We start from the raw sequence: 24459 nt of genomic DNA on the forward strand, positions 1-24459 counted from the left end.
GGCCAAGCAGCATCAGAGGAGCAAGAAAGCTGACGTTTCGGGTCTAGGCCCTTCTTCAGAAAAATTCTGAAGAAGGGTCTAGGCCCGAAACGTCAGCCTTCCTGCTCCTATGATGCTGTTTGCCCTGTTGTGTTCATCCAGCTCTACACCTTGCTATCTCAGATTCTCCAGCATCTGCAGTTCCGACTATCTCTGAAACACTTCTGCTGAGCCCCTCTAACACAGCAGGAGGAGCTCTTTCTCTCAGAACTGTCTGGGCTAACACTTGAACGGAAGACACAGCCTGGAAGGTGAAAACTGTAAAGGCAGCATGTTATAAGGGCCTGAACAACACGGGCTACGGCCAGAAATGTAGCAGAATCGCACGGCAGGCCCAGCGAGGCCTATCTTGAGGCCGCAAGCTGCATCTTCCAAGTTGCAAGTGGTTGGCTGCGATTCTCACTCAGCAACTGTGATGTGCCTTGGAAGGGAGATTGATCATTGCTTGTAAGTGACTATCAACAACACATCTCACCTCACCTCTCCGTCTTCCCATCAGCACCAGCAAAGTGGATGCTAAGAATTCTCAATATGGAAGTTGTAGAGGGAACCTGGTCACTTCAGCTCACCGCTTGCTCTGATGTACCTCTATGTTGGGCACTAACATCTCAGGATGTTTGCATCCATGGACGTTGGCATCTGATAAGTGCCAACCTCAAAGAACCCTCATGGTACATCTCCAATTCATTTATAGCTCGTTTCTACACTTCAATCATGGTATGACGGCACCTAACACAGCAGCAAGGACACAGTGTGCTCAGGGACACACACACACAGCTCAGGGACTGCATCAGGCTTTATCCTCACTCAGTGTTGCAGCAATCCCTCACTCAGAGCCTCCCTGCCCTGCATTGCCTTATTTTTGTGCCTTTTCCCTCAGGCAGAGATACCAGGCTCATGTCACTGCTTTATGGCACAGACGGAATGCCAGGAAGATTGTCACAGTTGACCCCAGTCCCCAATCCAATCAGGAGCTTTTGCTGAGCGGTGCTGAGCACAATAACTCAAAGGCAGCCTTCGAGACCAGCCCAGGAGCTTGGACAAGGTCAGTCAGACATTTGGGACGTTCAGAGACAGGATCGTTTTGAGGTAAAGGGTGAGGAGCTGAATGTGAGGCTGCCCATCACCCACCTGTGAGTCTCTCTGCCCTTCTGAGAGTGGGAGAGTGGTGGCTAATCCTGCTGTGATGTTGGAGAGGTGATCTGAGCGAATCAGTGAGTGTATGGGCAGCGAAGAGAGCATGCAGAGTTCAGGGCTTCGGATATTGGGGTGGCTGTCAGCAAGTGAGGGAAGATGTTGCAGGTTAATAGTGAGAGTGATGGGGCATGAGTTTTGGTATCAGGTAGGGGCAGCGACAGATCGAGTGAGTGTGAGGCATCCGAGAGAAGGTGCCTCCACTTACCCTGAGGGTGCGAAGAGGGTCATTGAGCTTCTTGCTACATTGCTCTGCTTTCCCCTTCTCCAGACAGCAGAGACTCCAATGACGAGGGTAGCAATCTCAGACCGGTCTGTTTACATTGACATGCCCACCACAACAATGCCCATCTCTCTATTTTCTCCTGCTCTTACACCCCTCTCCTTTTCTGTTTCTCTGTCTATCACTATCACTATCTTTCTCTCTCTCTCTCTTTCCTCTCATCAACTCTCAACTTCCTCCAGTCCCATTCCTATTCTTCACCCTCCCCCCCCCCCCCCCCCCCCCCCACCAAGAATCGGGACTAAGCTTTTTAACGTGTCCTTGAACCAAGCTCCCTCATCAAAATCGGGACCAGGGTCAATCACCTCATCCGACCCCCGAGATTGGAGATGTGGAAACAGTCACAAACATGCCCTGTGCCCTCCCCAGTTTCTGGCCCATGGGTCAGACCTGTATGGATTCCTCCCTAGACCTAATGGTAATGTTCACATGAAGTCAGGCCTAGAGTAGGCAGCAACGCCCTTATTAGTATCGCTGTGTGAGTAGCTCAGGTCCTGGAGTTTATGTCTGGCTCATGCCAATGTTTGCAGGAGTGGAGAGGCTAGAAAAATCAGACAAAAGGCTGGGGAGCTTGTAATTGTTCTGACTGCTGTTTATTTAAAGGGAATTTGGAGTTCATTAGCTCGATTTCGATCTCATTATGCATGCTAATTAACCCAAGTGTATTAATTGCTTTTGGAAGTTGATTTCAAGTGATCTTTTAAAGTACATTACAGCAGTTAGAGCTCAGTGATGAAACTATGCTAAATACTTACTCAGTTTAATGAAAGCAACATTAGTCAGTCAATGTGAAATGTGGATGGCAAAGCAATATTCTTTAATAGAAATGTCACTGTGGGTGACTCCTTTCCATTAGGAAAAAAAAAGAGGTATTTGGGTTTGTTATTGAGAGGTAAGACTCCTCAGATTAAAGGAACAGGGGGATAACGGATAATATTGAGGGAACAAATGGATTTAAGAACCCTCTGTTGTTTCCTCAGGGATACAAGCGAGCGGTTGTGAAAGCATTGAGTTTGATTGATACTGCGTAATAAATCTAATGGAGTTTCTACAGAAAAGGCATATTAATGTCGCGACTGAATCTTAATCGCATTTTGACTTTGCAGTTGATGTTCTGCGTACCAAGTTCGTTGTTTGTTAAAGGGATTAAACTGGAACAAGGGGTGGCACAGTGTCTCAGTGTCTCAGTGGTTAGCACTGCAGCCTTGCAGCGCCAGGGACCTGGGTTCGATTCTCACCCTGGGGCAACTGTCTGCGGGGAGCTTGCACATTCTCCCCAGGTCTGCATGGGTTTCCTCCGTGTTCTCCAGTTTCCTCTCACAGTCCAAAGATCTGCAGCTTAGGGTGGATTGGTTATGCTAAATTGCCTATAGTGTGCAGGGATGTTTAGCCTAAGTGGGTTAGACGTGGTAAGTGCAAGGTTACAGAGATAGGGTGGGTCTGAGTGGATGCTGTTTGGAGGGCTAGTGTAGACTCAAGAGGGTGAATGGCCTGCTTCCACCTTGTAGGGATTCTATCATTAATGTCCCTGTACCTTTATTTGCTGTATTTAACCTCTTCTAAGGAACACCAGCAATGTGAGAAAAATTTGAAATATCCCAACACAAATCTCAATGATGTAACATGTTTCCCTGTATTTTTGTTTAGTTCCTGAATTACGAGGAGCTTCCTGCCTACCGACCCCCTCAGCATCCCCTGTCGAGATGGAGACTATCGAAAGTGGCTCAACAAAAAGGTAAGTGCATGTTGCATGAGATAACAAGGTGTAGAGCTGGATGAAGTGCATGTTGCAGCTCTGCTCAGGACAGTGCGGCTTTGTAAATTCATTTTTAATTTCACCAGCTCATCCCTGTGGGAATACCCAGCCTCTCCGGTATGGGAGCGATGGCTGAGCCTTGTTTGGATTTCGTTACCATGTTTCTGCTGCATCCAACACACTGTATTCAGATGATCCAGAAAGGAGTTTATCCTTATACGGTATTGATCGCACTGATATCGACTGTGTGGGTTGTAATAAGCCCATAAGAAATAGGAACAGGAGGAGGCCATTCTTCCCTTCAAGCCTGCTCCACCATTCAACAGGAACATGGTTGATCCGACATTCCTCATATGCACTTTCCTGTCCTTTCCCTGTCACTGACTGATCAAGAAACTGTCTATCTCAGCCTTAAACATGCACAAGGACACCGGCCCCACAGCTTTCTATGGTAAGGAGTGTCACGAAACACACAGCCCTCTGAGAGAAGAAATTCCTCTTCATCTCAGTTTTAAATTGGTGCCCCTTTATTCTGAGACTCTCCCATGAGGGGAAACATCTTGTCAGCATTGACCCTATCAAGCCCCTTAAGAATTCGATATGTTTCAATGAAATCACCTCTCATTCTTCTAAACTCCAGTGAGTAGAGTCGCAACCTGTTTAGCCTTTGTTCATAAGGAAATCCCTCCACACCAGGGATCATCCTGGAGAACCTTCTCTGAACTTCCTCCAATGAAATCATACCCCTCCTTGAATAAGAGGACCAAAATTGCTCACAGTACTCCAGATGTGCTCTCACTAGTACCTTGTACAGTTGCAATAAGACTTTCCAACTCTTATACTCCAAATAAAAACCGATAGAACTGCAGATGCTGTAAATCAGGAACAAAAACAGAAGTTACTGGAAAAGCTCAGCAGGTCTGGCAGCATCTGTGAAGAACAAAATCAGAGTTAATGTTTCGGGTGCGGTGATTTTCTGAGGAAGGGTCACCAGACCCGAAATGTTAATTATGTTTTTTTTCTTCACAGATGCTGCCAGACCTGCTGAGTTTTTCCAGCAACTTCTTATACTCCAACTCCCTTGTAATAAGGGCCAATATTCCATTAGCCTTGCTGTGTACCTGCTGCCCCTGTATGTTAGCTTTCTGTGCACAAGTCCCCCCGCCCCACCCCACATCCCTTTGACTTAAAGTTTTCTGCAGTTTCTGTCTATTTAAAAAAAAATCTGTTCTTTTGTTCTCCCTTCCAAAATGAACAACTTCACATTTTCCCACAATAAACACCATTTGCCCAAATATTGACCCACTTACTTAACCCATCAATATCTCTCTGTAATCTGTGATTACCGCCATCCCTCTCCCTCCCTCCCCACCTCTTTTCCCTTCTTGTATCCCCTTCTCATCTCTTAAATTTGCTGACTTCTGCCTCTTCAGTGTCAAGGTATCTCCCAAGCAGTGACATAATCCCTCCCCACCATTCTGAGGGTGAGCATAATTTCTCTATTAGGTGTGAGACTGATCCAAGCGAGGAGGTGAAAGATGAATGTAGACACAAGCCTCTCCTTTGGTAGGTTTATTTCCCCTCTAAGCCACTCATCATCCTGACTTTGAAATATATTACCACTCCTTCAGTGTCACTGGGTCAAAATCCTGGAGTTCTCTCCTTAATGCAGCAGTTCAACAAAGCAGCTCACCATCACCTTCTCAAGAGGCAAGCTGGTATAGGCCATGCGTTCTAGCCCAGCCAGCGATACCCATGTCCCACCAGTGAACATTTTTAAAAAAAAAGGTTTAATCACTGAATACAACATTAGCAATCTCTGCTTCCTATTTATCGACACTTTGGTGTCCCAGCAGTTCTCTTTCCTTTGAAATAAAATAAACTTAATTAGCTAAATGAACCACCTCTCAAAGGATAGCTGCCTAAAAAACTACATTTATAAAAAGACCTTCTTAATATTCATTCATGGCATGTAGATGTCACTGGCGAGGCCAGCATTTATTGCCCATCCCTAATTGCCCAGAGGACAGCCACATTGCTGTGGGTCTGGAGTCACATGTAGGCCAGACCAGGTAAGGATGGCAGTTTCCTTCCCTAAAGGACATTAGTGAACCAGATGGGTTTTTTCCTGACAAGCAACAATGGATTCGAGGTGTTTATTGAATTTAAATTCCACCATTTGCTGTGGGAGGATTGGAATCTGGGCCCTCAGAACACAATCCAGATCTCTGGATTAACCTTCCAGCAATAATACCAGTAGGCCATTGCCTCGATGAACAGTTGTTCTGGGGAGAAATGACACAGTCCTGCCACTGTGTATCCCTTGTCATACTCTGTTTGAAAATGATGAAGTCAAATTAACTTTATTCTACTGACTAGTTAAATGAACAAACAGCCCTTTGAGGGGCATTATAACTAAAGCTGAATTCCAAAGATAACACATTTAAATCCAAATAATCTTCTGGGGAAGTAATGCATGCCAGCCCCTGTGGTGCCCACAGGTTGTGGAATTCCTCCAGGGTACCAGTGGACGTGCTCCCTTTTCAGGGGCATAAGGGTGCATCATGAACCATGGAAGAGAGGTGGGCAATTAGGTCTGACACCCTGTCCATAGTCTGGGCCTGTTAATGGGCACATTGGCCAGGCCCAAGAGAAGATATACAGGCTAGCCCTCCAACCTGCCCACCCCTCCCCTCCCCTCACCTCCTCCCCTCACCTCCTCCCCTCACCTCCATGCAGGGCAGCCAAAGATCTGCAGGCTGGCACTCGAAGTGTCAACAAAATTCAAGGAGTAACCCCTTCATGTAATGGAAGGGAAGTTGCTCCTTCCTCCCAGGAACAGTTCCTGAGTGGGCGGGGGGGGGGGGGGGTGGGGGGGGGGTGGGTGTGGCGGAGGGGGGAGGTGGGGGTGGGTTCAGACCTAGCACAGAGGGTCACTTGCGGTGGAAGTGAGAGGTCAGCGTCGGTATTGACAGTTGACGAAGGAGGCCAGGAACAGGAGCGGGCATCGGTAGAGACGTAAAAGGTGTCGCTAGTGTCACAAGCAGACGGCTGCTCAGGATTTCACGCAGCAGGAACTTCTGCAGGATGTGAATTTGGCACCAAGCAACGCCATTTCCTGCCCTGAAGCTGCAGCTCTGTGTAAGAATTCAATGAATTTGCAATCTGCAAACCTGCCTTCAAATCGTGGACCATGAAAAGACAGGGAGCCCTGGGAGGGGGCCTCGGCTGAGGCAGTAAAAATGAAACTGTTCCCACTACCCCCAACTCTCTCTCCTCCCCTCCCCCCTCTCGTTCCCTATAACCCTGAACATTGCCCCTCTCCAATGACAGGAGTGTCTGCAGACATATCCCACTGCACAAGCTCACTTGTGAGTATTTTATAAATACACACACACTGTCCAAAGCTGTCGTTTAAAAATGAAAAAGAAAACTTTATTGCTTTCTCTTCACCTCAGTACTTTCCGTTTTCAACAGTTTGTTGGTAACCTGTCATTCTTTATTCCAATTTATTGGAGAGTTTGCTAATCCTATGCATGCTCTTCAGTGTCAGCAATCCCACCTTCAGATTATTGGGACGGCCCAGTGGCTCACTGCTGCCTCACAGCACTAGGAACTTGGGTTCGATCCCACCCTGTCTGTGTGGGTTTCCTCCAGGTACTCCGGTTTCCTCCCACATTCCAAAGATGTGCAGGTTAGGTGGATTGGCAGTGCTAAATTGCACAATAGTGTGTAAGCTAGGTGGATCAGCCATAGGAAATGCAGGATTACAGGTTGGGATGCCCTCAGGAGGGTCAGTTATGACTTGATGGGCCGAATGGCCTGCTTCCGTACTGTAGGGATTCTATTATGCCCAGTTCCCCTTTGAAAATTCCTCCAGAACCTGTTGCGTTCAGGCAGTACATTCTACATTGCAACAGCAACAATATTTTCATTGTTCTCAACCCATAATGCAATCAACAAACACATAGGATTGGATCCCATGTACAAACCCATACAGATCAAAACCGGAAATGACAGTACTCCCCATAATGGACCAGACAGTATAAATTCCAAGCAGAGTAGAATAACATCACTTCAGCGGAGACCTCACTGATGATATTACCTAGCATGGCGACGAAACGTCTGAACAAAAACAAGCCAGCTCGGTGAGCAAGTCAACAACCTCAATATTTTCATTTCTTCCCTCCATTCTGATTTTTTTGACAATTATCTTAAGCCTGACTATTGTTGGGAAAAGGAGAGCTTTTATCAAAGCTTTTTGTCTTGCTCACATCAGGACACTCAACAAGAATACCAGTTCAAGGGGAACAAAAAGCAACATTTGTGTAATGAATGATAAGAGACCTTTGACAAAATGTGTCTTTTTCTTTGGGGTAATTCCCAAGTTCTCTGCTACAGAATAACTCTTTGGACCTTAAATCTTTTCTATCTTGTGTGAGGTTACCAATGCTGTCCGCAGTGGGATCATGATTCTCTCTGACTGCCTTTGATCTTGATGGTATCCCAATGCTGCAACATTTCACGGTTGGGTTTCTAACCAGGAAAGGCCTGACTGAAGTTCGTTGTTCGTTATTTAATCTGATCTGATCTTTCTCTCTCCACAGCCCAACAGAAAACGGCAAGCTGCTTGACCCAGCGGAGTGGACAATTTTAGACGTTTTCAATTATTTCAAGAAAGCTGGCTTTGAAGACCAGGCTGTAGCTTTCCAGGAACAGGTGGGTTTGATTTGTTGGCCCCTTTTCTGAAGCTGCAGTGGGCGAATTCCCAGCTCCAGTTCTGCTCAGGGTTTTAAGGCATTTGAAAGCCCATCATGTGTCCAGCAGTCCACGGCCAAATGCAGCAAGATCTGGACCATATCCAGGTTTGGGCTGACAAGTGGCAAGTAACATTCATGCCACACAAATACCAGGCTATGACCATCTCCCGTGGGCCAAAGAGCAGCAGGTGGAGTTTAATTTGGATTGCATTCCGGTAAAACAAACAAAAGCAAGACATGTACAATTAAAAGTAGTGGGTATTGTTGTAGAACAGAGAGACCAAGGCGTTCGGGCACATAATTCTTTGAAGTTTGTGTCACAGGCAGACAGGGTGGTTAAGAAGGCGTTTAGCACGCTTGCCGTCATTGCTCAGACCTTTGAGTATAGGAGTTGGGAAGTCCTGTTGAGGTTGTACAGAACGTTGGTGAGGCCTCTTCTGGAATACTGTGTGCAGTTCTGGTCTCCCTGTTATAGGAAGGATATTATCAAGCTGGAGAGGGTTCAGAAGAGGTATACCAGGATAGTGCCTGGAATGGAAGCTTTGAGTTATAGGGAAAGGCCGGATAGGCTGAGACTGTTTTTGCTGGAGCATAGGACGCTGAGGGGTGACCTTCTAGAAGTTTATAAAATCATGAGGGGCATGGATAGGGTGAATGGCAGGTGTCTTTTACCTACGATACAGTGTCTCAGTGGTTAGTACTGCTGCCTCACATCATTCTATGATTTAAAGGATATCTTTGATAGGGTCGGGGATTACAAGACTAGGGGGCATATTTTTAAAAGTGACAGGAGAAAGATTTAAAAAGGACATGAGGGACAACCTCTTTACACAGAGAGTGGTTCGTGTATGAAATGAACTTCTAGAGGAAGTGGTGGATGTACACACAGTTACAATGTTTAAAAGACACTTGGATAAGTACATGAATAAGAACGTTTTAGAGGGATATGGCCAAGCACAGGCAGGTGGGACTAGTTTAGTTTGGGATTATGGTCAGCATGGACTGGTTGGACCAAAAGGTCTGCTTCCGTCGTGTATGACTCTATGACTCCATAAGGGAAAATCTAACCATTACTGTTTGATATTCAATGATGTTGTCATGAACAAATCCCACACTATCAACATCCTGGGGGTTATCATTGACCAGAAACTGAACTGGACTACCCATTAGGAATACAGTGTTTAGCAATACTACAGCAAGTAACTCACCTCCTAACTCCCCAAAACCTGTCCACCATCCTCAAGGCACAAGTTCGGAGTGTGATTGAATATTCTCCACTTGTCTCAAAAAGTTTGACACCATCCAGGACGATGCAGCCCACTTGATTGGCACCACATCCACAAGCATCCACTCCCTCCACCACCGACACTCAGTAGCAGCAGTGTGTACTATCTACAAGATGCACTACAGAAATTCACCAAAGATCCTCAGACAGCAAACCCAGGATCATTTCCATTTAGAAGGACAAGGGCAGCAGATACATGGGAATACCACCACCTGCATGATCCCCTCCAAACCACCATCCTGTCTTGGAAATATGCCATCATTCCTTCAGTGTTGCTGGGTCAAAATCCTGGAATTCCCTCCCTAAGGGCATTGTGGGTCTACCTGCAGCACATGGACTGCAATGTTTCAAGAAGGCAGCTCACCCCCACCTTCTCAATGGGCAAATAGGGATGGGCAATAAATGGTCATCTAACCAATGATGCAAACATGTTTCCTCATAGTATCAGATATGAGTCATAGAGTCATACAGCATAGAAACAGGCCCCTCAGCCCACCATGTCAATGCTGACCAACAAACACCAAATTACAATAATCCCATTTACCTGCAGTTCACCCATAACCTGCAAAGCCCTGGCATTTTAAGTGCCTGTCCAGATGCTTCATTAATGTGGTGTGAGTACCTGCCTCCACTACCCTCTCAGGCAACACCTTCCATATTTCTACCACTGTCTGGGTGAGAATAAAATTCCTCAGATTTGCTGTAAACCTCTTACTCTTCACCTTAAACTTATGCCTTCAGATCTTAGACACTTCTGCCAAGGGAAGAGATTCTAACTATCTATTCTGTGTGTGCTTCTCAGAATTGTGTATCAATCAGTCAGATTGCACCCCACCCTAGCCTTTACTGCTCCAGTGAAAACAAACCCAGCCTATCCAGTCTCTCCTCATAACTGAGACTTTTCATCCCAGGTAACATCCTGGTGTATCTCCAGTACAATCATGTCTTTCCAATAGTGTAGTGACCACTACTACACACATTATTCCATCTGTGGCCTAACCAATGGCCATGAAAGAATTTTTAAAATCCCTCCTTAAAACTCTCCATATCTTTAAATCTCTCTCTCTCCATTTTCTCTCTCTCTTTCTTTCTCCATATCTCTCTCCATATCTCCATATTTCTCTCTATATATCTCTCTCTCTCAATCTTTCTCTCTCCATATCTCTGTCTCTATCTGTCTGTCTGTCTGTCTGTTATCCTTTGGGACACCACTTAAACCTCCTTTCTTGATCCTACCAGAATGATGTGGAGGCATTGGAGAGGATACAGAAATGGTTTACCAGGATGTTGCCTGGTTTGGAATGTATTAGCTGTGAGGAGAGTTCGGACAAACTTGGTTTGTTTTCACTTGAACTTTGAAGGATGAGGGGCGACCTGATAAAAGTTTAAAAAATTATGGGAGGAGTGGGTAGAATAGATTGTTGGAGTCTTTATCCCAGGGTAGAAATGTAAATTACTAGGGGACATAGCTTTAAGGTAAAAGGGGGGAAAGTTTAAAGGAGATGTGAGAGGCAGGTTTTTTACACAGATTACGGTAAGTGTCTGGAACATGCTGCCAAAGGAGGTGGTGGAGGCAGATAAAATAGCAACATTTAAGCGGCGTCTTGACAGATACATGAGTAGGCAGGGAATAGGGGCATATGGACCATGTAGAGGCAAAGGGTTTTTGATTTATAAAGGCATCATATGTCACTACAGTCTTGGAGGGCCAAAGGGCCTGTTCCTGTGTTGTACTGTTCTTTGTTCATTATCAGCCTTTACTAGGGTTTGGTTTTGAGTGTTATTTTGATAACAGTATGGCACTGTTTTTCTAGTGAACACATTGTGACTACTTTAGAGCTGCCCATTCGACCAGTCTGTTTCATGTATTAAAAAACAAGCCTACCTGCTGTGTTTATTATTTTTAATGACCTGTTGTGTTCAGATGGGTCTGCAGCAAGGAAATGGTTAATAGATTAGTTTGTTTGGGATTGCAGATTGCACTTTTGTGTGAATGGGGCCTTCCTGTTAGTTTGTGAGGACAAAGTGAAAGCTGTCTCCTCACGTGTTCTCTGTTTGTACAGTAGATGGCGCCCATTGTATAACTTATCAATCCCTGAAACGACGCGTCAAAAAATATAAAAAACACCAAAATACTTTGATGGGTGGGGTGTTGAAGGGGACAGCCAGTGTGCGGAGCAGGTGTATGATTGGGAGAAAGAAAATGCCCAAGTTAATACCGAGTGAATTGGGAAGGGAATGTGACAGAGGAATGTTATTTTAAGAGGTGTGTGGAAAACTGAGGTCTGCAGGGAGCACATGGAGTGGAAACAAAGCCAACTAGTGGCTGTTTTAGGGACTGGAGCTGACTCCACGTTTCATATAGATTGCTCTGCATCAGTTCTTCCTATTCTTCATTTTCCCATTCTCTCCCTTTCCGTCCAAACTCTCTCCCCTCCTAAAGATGCACTCGAGGGGATGTCAGGTTTGAGGAGGAAGGAATTAAATGGTAGATTGATGGAGTGAGACAAAGCAGTTTGGAAGACGCTTGTGAAATGCTTTAAACATGGGTGAACAGGGTGGTCAGGTGATATTACTGGGTTCCTAATCTGAAAGCCCAGTCCAATGCTCTGGGAATACAGGTTCAAATCCCACTCGGGGCAACTGTTGAAACATAAATTCAATTTAATGTCAAGTATTGAAGTTGGGAGGTCATGTTGCGACTGTGCAGGACATTGGTTGGGCCACTTTTGGAATACTGCGTGCAGTTCTGGTCTCCCTGCTATAAGAAGGATGTTGTGAAACTTCAAAGAATTCAGGAAAGATTTAAAAGGATGTTGCCAGGGTTGGAGGGTTTGAGCTATAGGGAGAGGCTGAACAGACTGGGGCTATTTTCCCTGGAGCGTCGGAGGCTGAGGGGTAACCTTAGAGAGGTTTATAAAATCATGAGGGACATGGGTAGGGTAAATAGACAAGGTCTTTTCCCTAGACTGGGGGCGTCCAAAACTAGAGGGCATAGGCTTAAGGTGAGAGGGGAAAGATTTAAAAGGGACTTTAGGGGCAGCTTTTTCACACAGAGGGTGGTGTGTGTACGGAATGAGCGGCCAGAGGATGTGGTGGAGGCTGGTACAATTACAACATTTAAAAGGCATCTGGATGGGTATATGAATAGGAAAGGTTTAGAGAGATATGGGCCAAATGCTGGAAACTAGATTAATTTAGGATATCTGGTTGGCATGGACGAGTTGGACCAAAGGATCTGTTTCTGTGCTGTATACCTCTATGACTGTATAAATTAAATGGAATATAACAAGAGTTTAAAAGTCACCACTACAGGGACTTCCATCCTTTGTTGTAAAACCTCTTCTTATCCACTGATCTCCTTACCTCATCTGGCCTATATATGACTCCAGACCCACAGCAATGTGGCTGACTGTGTTCAGCCTTTGAAATGGCTGAGCAAGCCATTGTGTTCCAGAGCAATTAGAGATAGGCAATAAGTAATAGCAGGAGGCACTGGGCATGTTAAACAAGTTCAGCAGAATCTGCGGAGAAAGAAAGTGTTAACACATGGAGTCTGTTACAAGTTGCTCAGAAACGGAGAGTGGGGAGGGGCAAGTGGGACAGGAGGGGACAGGAGAAGGTGAGGGAGCTTAGAGATTGTAAACATTACAGAAAAAATAGGCAAAGGGAGTGCTAATGGTTGTAGAGAAGTGAAACAGATCTACCGTAGGGCGTTAATGGCAGAAGGAAGGTCAGCTCTTCTGAACATAAAACCAAGAAAATGAGAAACTTGTTAGGGGGTGGGGTTGGAGAGGCAATGCAGAGAGACACAGTCATGCTCTGAAGTTGTTGATTTCGATATTGCTTTCGGTGGCTGTAAGTTGGCTGAATGAAAAATGACGGGTTGTTCCTGTGACGGGGCTGAACTGGAAATCTCCAGCACTCCTCGGGCAGGAGTGTGAGAGCGTGGGAGCAAACTGGGGCAGGGGAGGGTCCTGCTTGAGCAGAGGTATCCTGCAAAGTGGTCACCCAGCTTGCTTTTGGTCTTATCAGTGTAGAGCATAGTGAGCAGTGAATACTGCAGACCCGACTGAAAGAAGTCCAGAGAAAGTGGTTGAGGCAGGTACAATAGCAACATTTAAGAACCATTTGGATAAATCGGGAGGGTTGAGACGGATATGGACCAAATGTGGGCCGTTGGAACTAGCTGAGTGGGCACCATGGTCAGGATGGACCAGTTTGGGCTGAAGGGCCTGATTCCATGTTGTATTAATCTTTGATTCTAAGGAAAGTGTTGCTTCAACTGGAAGGACTGTGTAGGGATTTTGGACAATCAGGAGGCTGGTCTTATGCCTTCTGCGATTGGACATTTAGATGCCATGGGGGTGGGGGAGTGATGAGGCTATAGAGTAGTCATGGAGGGGCACTTCCTTCAGAACACTAACAAGGGGAGAGGACGATGTGTTTGGTGGTGGCATCCTGCTGGAGGTAGCAGAAATGGCCTCCTTTGAATATGGAGACCGGTGAAGAAAGTGCAAGAAGGAACCCTGTCATGGTTCTGGGCGGGAGGGATGCCCACCGCTCGAATGAGGAAAGAGGAAAACATGTCGCCAGTGCCATTTTGGAAGGTAGCATCTTCGACATCGATATAACAGAGATGGAGAAACTGGGAGAATGAATGGAGTTCTCACAGGAAGTGTGGCATGTGGAAGTATAGTTGATGCAGCTGTGGGAGACAGCGGGTTTGTAACGAATGTTAGTGAAACAAAAAATTCCCTAGAAATGTAGACAGAGAAACCAAGGAAGGAAGGAGTTAGAGATGGACCAGGCGACGCTGAGAGAAGGATGGAAACTGGAAGCAGAACTGACACATGTCAAGAGCTCGCAGTGGCACCAACCAGTAAAAGGGTTCTGGAAGGGAACCCAAGTGTGACTGGGACAAGGATTGTTTCATAAACCACACACAAAGATAGGCCAAACTGTCGGTTGTAGGTACCATGGCAATGCATTTTATTTGAAGGAAGTGAGACAAGTTAAAGGGGAAATTATTGAATGAGACAACAAGCTGAGCTGAGTTGAGGTTTTGCTAAAACTACACAAGGCCTGTTCAGACCACAGCTGAACAGTTTTGGGTGTCTTAGCTAAGGAAAGGTAGGCTAGCGTTGGAGGTAGTCCTGAGAAGGTTCACTAGGCCGATCCCAGGTATGGGGGTCTGTCTTTCAGGCAGCTGTTGAGTAGATTGGGCGAGTGTCATTGGAATAGAAAAGAATGAAAAGAGACTTTATGAAAACATACAAGATTGGAGGCAGATGTTTGAGGGCAAATCAACATATGGTATGTGGGAGGCTTTCAAGTGTAAGTTGCTGGGAACTCAGGACCGGCACATTCCTTTAAGGATGAAGGATAAGTATGGCAAGTTTAGGGATATTGTGAGCCTAATCAAAAAGTAAAAGGAAGCATTTGTCAAGGCTAGGAGGCTGGGAACACATGAAGCAGGGGTGGAAAACAAGGAAAGTCTAAAGAAACTTAAACAAGGAGTCAGGAGGGCTAAAAGGGGTCATGAAAAGCCTTGACCAACAGGATTAAGGAAAATCCCAAGGCATTTTATACATATATAAAGAGCAAGAGGGTAGCCAGGCAGAAGGTTGGCCCACTCCAGGACAGGGAAGGGAGTTTATGTGTGGAGCCAGAGGAAATGGGCGAGGTATTAAATGAATACTTTGTGTCAGTATTCACCATAGAGAAGGACTTGGTGGATGATGAGTCTGGGGAAGGGTGTGTAGATAGTTTGGGTCATGCTGCGATCAAAAAGGAGGAGGTATTAGGTATCTTGTAAAACATTAAGGTAGACAAGTCCCCAGGGCCTGATGGAATATACCCCAGAATACTGAGAGAGGAAAGGGAGGAAATGCTGGGGCCTTGAGAGAAATCTTTGTATCCTCACTGGCTACAGGGGAGGTCCCAAAGGGTTGGAGAATAGCCAGTGTTGTTCCTTTGTTTACGAAAGGTGGCAGGGATAATCCAGCTAATTACAGGCCGGTGAGCCTTACGTCAGTGGTAGGGAAATTATTGGAGAGGATTCTTTGAGACAGGATTTACTCCCACTTGGTAATACGTGGGATTATTAGTGAGAGGCAACATGGTTTTGTGAAGGGGAGGTCGTGTCTCACTAACTTGGTTGAGTTTTTTGAGGAAGTGATGAAGGTGATCGATGAGGGTAAGGCAGTGGATGTTGTCTACATGGAGTTCAGTAAGGCCTTTGACAAGGTCCCTCATGGCAGATTTATACAGAAGGTAAAGTCGCATGGGGTCAGAGGTGAGCTTGCAAGATGGATAAAAAACTGGCTCGGTCATAGAGGACAGAGGGTAGCAGTGGAAGGGTGTGTTTATGAATGAAGGGCTGTGACTAGTGGTATTCCTCAGGGATCAGTGTTGGGACCTTTGCTATTTGTAATATATATAAATGATTTGGAGGAGAATGTAACTGCTCTGATTAGTAAGTTTGCGGATGACACACAGGTTGCTGAAATTGCAGATAGTGATGAGGACCATCAAAGGATACAGCAGGATATAGATCGGTTGGTGGCTTGGGCAGAGAGATGGCAGATGGAGTTTAATCTGGAAAAATGTGAGGTAATTCATTTCGGAAGGTCTAATCCAGATGGAAAATATACAGTAAATGGCAGAACCCTTAAGAGTACTGATAGGCAGAGGGATCTGGGTGTACAGGTACACAGGTCACTGAAAGTGGCAATGCAGGTGGAAAAGGTAGTCAACAAGGCATATGGCATGCTTACCTTCATCGGCCGGGGCATTGAGTTTAAAAATTGGCAGGTAATGTTGCAGCTTTATAGGACCTTAGTTAGGCTGCATTTGGAATACTGTGTTCAGTTCTGGTCGCCGCACTATCGGAAGGATGTGGTGGCTTTGGAGAGGGTACAGAAAAGATTTACCAGGATGTTGCCTGGTATGGAGGGCATTAGCTATGAGGAGATGTTGGAGAAACTTGGGTTGTTCTCACTGGAACGACGGAGGTTGAGGGGCGATCTGATAGAGATCCACAAGATTATGAAGGGCATGGACAGACTGGATAGTCAGAAGCTTTTTCCCAGGGTGGAAGAGTCAGTTACCAGGGGCCATGGGTTTAAGGTGCAAGGGGCAAGGTTCAAAGGTGATGTACAAGGCAAGTTTTTTTACACAGAGGGTGGTGGGTGCCTGGAACTCGCTGCTGGGAGAGATAGTGGAAGCAGATACGATAGTAACTTTTAAAGGGCGTCTTGACAAATATATGAATAGGATGTGAATGGAGGGATACGGTCCCTGGAAGGGTAGGGGGTTTTAGTTGTGACGGGCTGCATGTCGGTGCGGGCTTGGAGGGCCGAAGGGCCTGTTCCTGTGCTGTCATTTTCTTTGTTTTTTTTTGTTCTAAGATTCTTAGGGGGCTTGATAGGGGAGATGTGGAAAGATTAGAATATTGTGTTCAGTTCTGGTTGCCTCATTATAGGAAGGATGTGGAAGCTTTAGAGAGGGTACAGAAGAGATTTACCAGGATGCTGCCTGGACTGGAGGGCAGGTCTGATGAGGAAAGGTTGAGGAAGCTAGGGCTTTTCTCTTTAGAACAACGAAGGATGAGAGGTGACTTGATAGAGGTGTACAGGATGATGACAGGCATAGATAGAGTGGATAGCCAGAGACTTTTTCCCAGGGCGGAAATGACTATTATGAGGGGGCATAATTTTAAGGTGATTGGAGGAAAGTATAGGGGAGATGTCAGAGGTAGGTTCTTTACACAGAGAGTGGTGGGTGTGTGGAATGCGCTGCCAGCAGTGGTAGTGGAGTCGGATACATTAGAGACTTTTAAACGTCTCTTGGATAGGCACATGGAGGATAGTAAAATGCAGGGTATGCAAGGTAGTTTGATCTTAGTGGGATAATAGGTCGGCACAACATTGTGGGCCAAAGGGTCTGTACTGTGTTGTACTGTTCTATGTTCTGTGTTTGTTCTGTTGTTTCCCCTTGTGGGAGAGTCTTCAATCAGAGAGCATTGTCTCAAAATAAGGGGTTGCACATTTAAGACAGATGAGGAAGAACATCTTCTCTCCAGAGGGTAGTGAATCTATGGAATTCTTTCTTGCAGAGGGCTGTTGATATTAGGCCATTAAGTATATTCAAGGCTGCGATAGAGATTTTTAATCAGTAGGACAATCAAGTATCATGGGGGAAAAGGCAGGAAAGTGGAATAGAAGGTTATCAGATCAGCCATGATCTCATCAAATGGCAGAGCAGACTTGACGGGCCAAATGGCCTATTTCTGCTATGTGTTACGGCGGATAATGGTTAGTGGAGATGGTTTGGGCCTCTGTCCAATGAAGAGGTGAGGTTCCCTCCGAGTGGCGAGCTGGGGTTTGGAGGCGTAGACCAGTTGGATGTGACACGGTGAGGAGCAGCTGGTTCAGACCATGAAGCTGGGAAACAGGCAGTCTGGTAAAGAAACAGGGATGCTTGACGAAACAAATCCCATTGAAGTTCGGCCACATCTGGAGTATTGTGCCCAGTTCTGGTCGCCTCATTACAGGAAAGATGTGGAAATGTTGGAAAAGGTGCAGAGGAGATTTACCAGGATGTTGCCTGGAATGGAGGGAAGGTCTTACGAGGAAAGGTTGAGAGAACTAGGGCTTTTCCCTTTAGAACGACGAAGGATGAGAGGTGACTTGATAGAGGTGTACAAAATGATCAGAGGTATAGATAGACAGCCAGAGACTTTTTCCTAGGGTGGAGGTAGCTATTACGAGGGGGCATAGTTTTAAAGTGAGTGGAGGTAGATATAGGGGAGACGTCAGAGGTAGGTTCTTTACTCAGAGAGTAGTAGGGGCGTAGAATGCATTGCCGGAGAGGGTAGTGGAGTCGGCCTCATTAGGGGCATTTAAGCGGCTATTAGATAGGCATATGGATGATAGTATAAGGTAGCGGTGGAGGTTAGATAGACCTTAGGATTAGGGTAAAAGGTTGGGACAACATCGTGGGCCAAACCGCCTGTACTGTGCTGTGCTGTTCTATGTTCTATGTTCTACAAAGAAAATTGCTGAATTAACCAAATGATCCGTCTTGTTGCTAGAAACGGTAGGCAGTGTTGGCTCGCACCAATGGCTGTGGGCGCCTACACCTGCTCATTCGTTTGTGAACACATGATTCCCAGTGCTGCTGTCATCATGTAGATTTCAGGTGTGACACCACACACCAATACATGCCTGCACCGCCATCATCATGTAGAATTCACACAGAACACCATGCGTCAGTACATTACTGTGCTCGGGAATTGTCTGCCACTTTGATCTGGCCTTCAGTGATGGAGAGAGGATGTGGGAAAAGTGGGGGAATCTCCAGGGGCGAGAAGCGTAGAGGGCCCAGGAGACGGTGGGGGGTGTGCTTGGGGAGCGACAATAAGGAGAACCTGGGATAGTGAAGGGGGTCGGGCGCTGGGAAGGAGAAGAGACCCGGAGTCAGGGGAGTGACGGACCGAGAGCCACGAAGAAGGAGGGGGGCGGCGGGGGGGAGGGGGGAGATCCAGAGTCGGGTGTGGAGGACAAGGAACACCCAACCCACCCGTCCTGATCTCCCCCACACCCTCCCCTACCACTGTGACCCCCGACATCTGCGCACGGCCAATCAAAAGCTGTGCTTGACCCATGGGCATCCATGTCAGCAAACGCAGCTTGAAGTGTACGTCACAATGTCTGTGTTTCTCTGCAACTGTGAGAGCATTAAAACTGACTACAATTGACATTGTTGGCTTTTGATTCCCCTGCAGGAGATAGACGGCAAATCCTTACTCCTCATGAAGAGAAGTGACGTTCTGACAGGCCTCTCCATCAAGCTGGGCCCAGCACTCAAGATTTACGAGTACCACGTGAAAGCATTACAGTTACGCCATTTGAAAAGCAGCTCCTTGTAGTGCTACAGGTGGCCTGTGAACTCTCGCGTAGTTTTTGGTGGGGGAGCTGGGGGGGTTGGGGTTGTTGGTGTGAGGTTTGGGGGGCGCGGTGGAGGGAGAGGTTTGCTGTGTGTCGAAATCCAGCTGCCATTTCCTTATGGCCGCTACCCCCTTCCTCCTGACAGTTGCATGTAGGACAGTGCCTGCCTGTTTGTGAGTGTGGATTGCAGACATTCGGTTTCATAGAGAATTGTTTGGGTGCTTTTCGAGACCTCGGGGTGGGAGGCACCGGGAGCAGGACCTTCGATGAGGCAACACAGCTGTTTACATCAACTCTGGGACCTCTCCTCCGTTTATTTTGCAAGCTGCTGTGCTTTGACTTCAGTGATCGATGCCGTGTTTACTCCAGGTACATGTCAGTGACCTGAGGGTCATTTGGAATTCTCCAACCCGGGACTGGATAATGGGATTCCTGCAATAATGCATTGCTTTCAACTGTGGAATTTTGCCCTGGGTGCTTTTCCAAGAGACACCGTCTACGTTTGCAAAATACTCCATTTTATATTAAAGCGTAGCCTTTGAGTGGTTTACGTGGCTTCACGGATTTAGCACTTAGCCAATGCTTCTGTTCTCAGTTTTAGTGTCGGAGGGTGTGTCTCGGAATGAGGCTGTGGTCTTGCAGTGAAGGCTGCACAGCTTCTTTACATCTTTTTACCCCGAGGGAGTGAGATGGCCCATCCCGAGGTGGAAGATTTTTGGATTCCTCTCTGACCTGCCTTTCCTTGTCTCTAATCGAGCTGCAGAGGGTCAGTGTCCTGTGCACTCCCTTCTGGACAGAATGAAGTTCGTAAACTCTGTAAAGCGCTCACCCTCCAGCTGTTCAGGAAGGGAAACAGGCCTCAAACTGAGCACAGCACGTGAGAGACATGAGCATCAAACCCAGGCTAGATATTGTTGGAGGGTCCAGAGATGGTTGCAGAGAAGGAGAGATGAAAAGGAGTTATTTTTTATTCATGGGATATGGGTGTGGCTGGCTGGGCCAGCTTGACCATAAGATACAGGAATAGAATTAGGCCATTCAGCCCTTCGAGTTTGCTCCGCCATTCGATCATGGCCGATGTGTTCCTCAACCCCATTCTCCTGCCTTCTTCCCATAACCCTTGATTCCCTTACCAATCAAGAATCTCTATCTGTGTCTTAAATACAATCAATGACTTGGCCTCCACAGCCCTCTGCAGCAACGAGCTCCACAGATTCACCACCTCTGGCTGAAGAAGTTTCTCCTCATCTCAGTTCTAAAGGGTCATCCCTTCCCTCTGAAGCAGTGCCCTCGGGTCCTAGTCTCTCCTGTAAATGGAAACATCTTCTCCACATCCATTCTATCTAGGCCTCTCAGTATTCTGTAAGTTTCAATCAGAACCCTCCTCATCCTTCTAAACTCTTATCGAGTCCAGACCCAAAGTCTTCAACCACTGCTGATATGACAAGCCCTTCACCCCCGGGATCATTCTTGTAACCCTCCTCTGAACCCCCACCAAGGAGCCAGCCCATCTTTTCTTAGATACGGGGCCCAAAACTGCCCACAATGTTCCACTTGCAGTCTGACCAGAGCCTTATATAGCATCAGAAGCTCATTTCTTGTAATGAATGCTACCATGGCATTTGCCAACTGCATTTATTGCCCAGAGGGTGGTTAAGAGTCCACCACATTACTGTGGGTCTGAAGTCACATGTAGGCCAGATCAGAGTGAGGGTGGCAGATTTCCTTCCCTAAAGGGCGTTAGTGAACCAGATTGTTTTATTTTTTGGTTGCATGGTCATCATTAGGCTAGCTTTTTAATTCCAGATTTTTCTTTTCATTGAATTCAAACTCGACTCTTTGCCAGGGTGGGATTTGAACCCATATCCCCAGAGTAAGAGCATGGGGTTCTGCTTTACTAGCCCAGTGACATCACCACTATGCCACTGCCTCTCCATTAATCATCATGCACAACCCACATTCAGCTCAGAACATTGGGTCACATTATTCATGAAGCAAGTCCTGTATAATTCACGAAATAAAAACCAGAAGAACTGTAGGTGTTGTAAATCGGAAACAAAAACAGAAATTGCTGGAAAAGCCCAGCAGGTCTGGCAGGGTGTATGGAGGGAGATCAGAGTTAATGTTTCGGGTGAATTGACCCTCCCTCAGATTTCTCTCCACAGATGCTGCCAGACCTGCTGAGCTTTTCCAGCAATTCCTATTTATGTTTTTTTATATTTTGGGTAGGGGCTGTGTGTAGAGTCAGCTGGGCTCAAACACTCTGACTTCTGAGCCAGATGACTATGGGCTCTATCCCACTGCAGAATTTCAGTACGTAATCTAACCTGACGACCAGTGTGTACTGGATAGGTAGCGAATGTCACCAGTGAGTGATTTTATTTCTTGTTCAAATACAAGAAGCCAGAATAAGTGGCAGGTCAACAAGGTACATACAGAACATGGACTGCAGCGGTTCAAGAAGGCAGCTCACCACCACCTTCTCAAGGGCAACTAGGGATGGGCAATAAATGCTGGGCCTAGCCATCGACACCCATGTCCCGAGAGTGAATTAAAATCAATTGCCCCTATTCAATATCCCCAGATTCAGAAAAGTGAGGATGGTTTCGTAATTTTTACAGGTTATGTTGCTGTGTATTAACACTGAAAATAATTATGTTGTTGCATATTTACATAGAAATTAATGTGGTGGTAATCTCTTTGACTATTATTATTCATCAATTTTCCATTACTAGTGACCTACAAGGGCCTGGACTCTCTACTCATTCTCTCTCATTGTAGGAGGTTATAGCCTTTGAATAGATAAGGCAAAGTAATCTCTATACTTGGAAGATCCCTTTAGTTTATTTCCCAGCATATCCTTGGGTCCATGCACTGGGGGCGAGGGTAGAGTTGGGAGGTATCAAGCATCACTGTTACTATTGAGATAACACAGTGTGGAGCTGGAGGAACACAGCAGGCCAGGCAGCATCAGAGGGGCAAGAAAGCTGACATTTCGAGTTGGGACCCTTTTAAAATCTTTTCTGGAGAAGGGTCCCGACCCGAAACATCAGCTTTCCTGCTCCTCTGATGCTGCCTGGCCTGCTGTGTCCTTCCAGCTCCACACTGTGTTATCTCTAACTCCAGCATCGGCAGTTCTTGCTATCTCTCACTATTACTATTGATACTTGTCGACAAGTAGTTACAAGTAAGGGCCAATGCAGTGTTCTCCCTCTCCCCCTGTCTCTCCAAGGAAGCAGATCTCTTTCTGCTCAGTTCTGAAGAAGGGTCTCTGGTTTACTCTGTTTACTCTGCTGTCTTTCCTCAGTTGCTGCAAGATCTGCTGAGTTTCTCCAGCTGTTTCTGTTTTGCATTTCCAGTGTCTTGCTGACCTTCGGTTTATTTTCCTTACTGCTAAGCGTCTGACTGAGATTGGAAACCTAGCACATGATGAGATGTATCAAGAAATGAAGTTGTTATAGTTCAGAGATTTTCCCCTAACCCTCCATATTCACAGGCCAGTGGGAAATTTGCATATGCAGCTGGTAGCACCACTCTAGTGAAACTTGTGTTGCTCGGAGATGATACGTTGCGTGGGTTCACATGCTCAGCTTTAACCAGAGACCTTGGGATCATGACCTGTTCACTGCAAATGTGAGCTGTCTGCTGTGTTCTCTCGGCCTTTCTATCAGTTCATCATCAAACCTGCAACAGGTTAATGCCAAATAGTTGAATTTATTTACAGTTGAGTAATACACAAAAGTGACAGTAGCGTACTGAAAAAGAGGCATATCAGACTTGAAGCTTCCTCTCCCCACAGACCTGCAGAGTTTCTCCAGCACTTTCTGTTTTTATTTCAGATTTCCGGCATCTGCAGTATTTTGTTTTTATTAGCCAGGTACTGAAACCACAGAGTTGTCTTCTTTGAATGAAGTAAAGTAACCTTCATTCCAGTGGACCACAGCATGTTCAAGAGGCAACTCTCTTTCACTGCCTCAACGACAAATTGGCGTGAGCAGTAACTGCATGCCCAGACAGAAACAGCCCTGCCCCATGAGTGAAACACTTTATAATCAGCCTGTGGTCACGTGGATTATCTGTCAGGAAATGAGGAGCTTGTGAGATTTGAGGATCAACAGAAGTTTTCTTTTCTTTTGAAAGCTACTTTCAAGAAACGTGTTGTAAGGAAGGATGTAGAGTGTAGAGAGATACTGCATGTCTGGATTAGTAAAGGAAGCCCTTTTGGCCAAAGACTTGGAATGTCAGGAGCAAAAATAAATCCTGGAAGCCAAGGATATAATTTTGTATCTTGGGGGACACCATTCCGTCTTAATTTGAAGTAAAATTCACCAAAGAACCTCAGACAGCACCTTCCAAACCCATGACCACTTCCATCTAGAAGGACAAGCGCAGCAGATACATGGGAACACCAGCCCCTGCAAGTTCCCCTCCAAGCCACTCACCACCCTGACTTGGAAATATACCGCCGTTCCATCGCTGTCCCTGGGTAAAATTCCTGGAATTCCCTCCCTAAGGGTATTGTATTGTGGGTCAACCCACAGCACATAGACTGCAGAAGTTCAACTGACCACCACCTTCTCAAGGGCAACTAGGGATGGGCAATAAATGCTGGCCCTGCCAATAATGTCCATGGGCCATGAATAAGAATAAAATTACATGTTTAATGGAAGCTGCCCCCTCTAAGAAATTAAAATCTCAGTGTTGGCACCAGCCACGTACTTTGCCCTTGGTAAGGGCATTCCTAAACTGGGGCAGTAGACCCCAAGTGGGACAACAAGCTAACGTATTTGAGGTTGTGAGATTGGAGCTGGTGATGGCTGTCTTGGACCTCAGACTAAAATACAACAGCCATGCCTCCGATGTAACTGGTCCTCACTCACACAGTCCTCCCTGATTTCAGTTTCTCAAATTAAAACGGGATCGCAGTGGCGAGAAGGGTTGGGAAGCAGCTGCCCCTAGATGGAGAATGACCAATTTAGTGAATTCACGGCGATGATGATCCTCCTCATTTCATTGTCTGTAGCAGAAATTAACATTTTATCAAAGCAACTGCTGGCTTCAGTAATTCAGTTTTCAAAAAAAAATGATGTTGGCTGTCTTTGCAGAGACACCATACCTGGGGATGTGAATTTTCAGGAGGTTTCCTGGCTGTAAACTCTCACTGTTTTATACCCTTCTCGGCACACACC

General features: G+C 46.2%; 1 protein-coding gene across 1 annotated transcript in view; it reads left to right on the forward strand.

The window, feature by feature from the left end:
• Window positions 1-24459, forward strand: part of samd13 (sterile alpha motif domain containing 13) — a 151987-nt gene that overhangs the window by 124782 nt on the left and 2746 nt on the right. Inside the window, 3 exon segments of the mRNA XM_048602154.1 lie at window positions 3164-3251; window positions 7880-7991; window positions 19108-19259. Coding sequence (XP_048458111.1) covers window positions 3164-3251; window positions 7880-7991; window positions 19108-19251 — 344 coding nt within the window. The 3' untranslated portion in view covers window positions 19252-19259.

The sequence above is a fragment of the Rhincodon typus genome, chromosome 10 (assembly GCF_021869965.1).
Source record: "Rhincodon typus isolate 14 chromosome 10, sRhiTyp1.1, whole genome shotgun sequence".
Taxonomy (NCBI): domain Eukaryota; kingdom Metazoa; phylum Chordata; class Chondrichthyes; order Orectolobiformes; family Rhincodontidae; genus Rhincodon; species Rhincodon typus.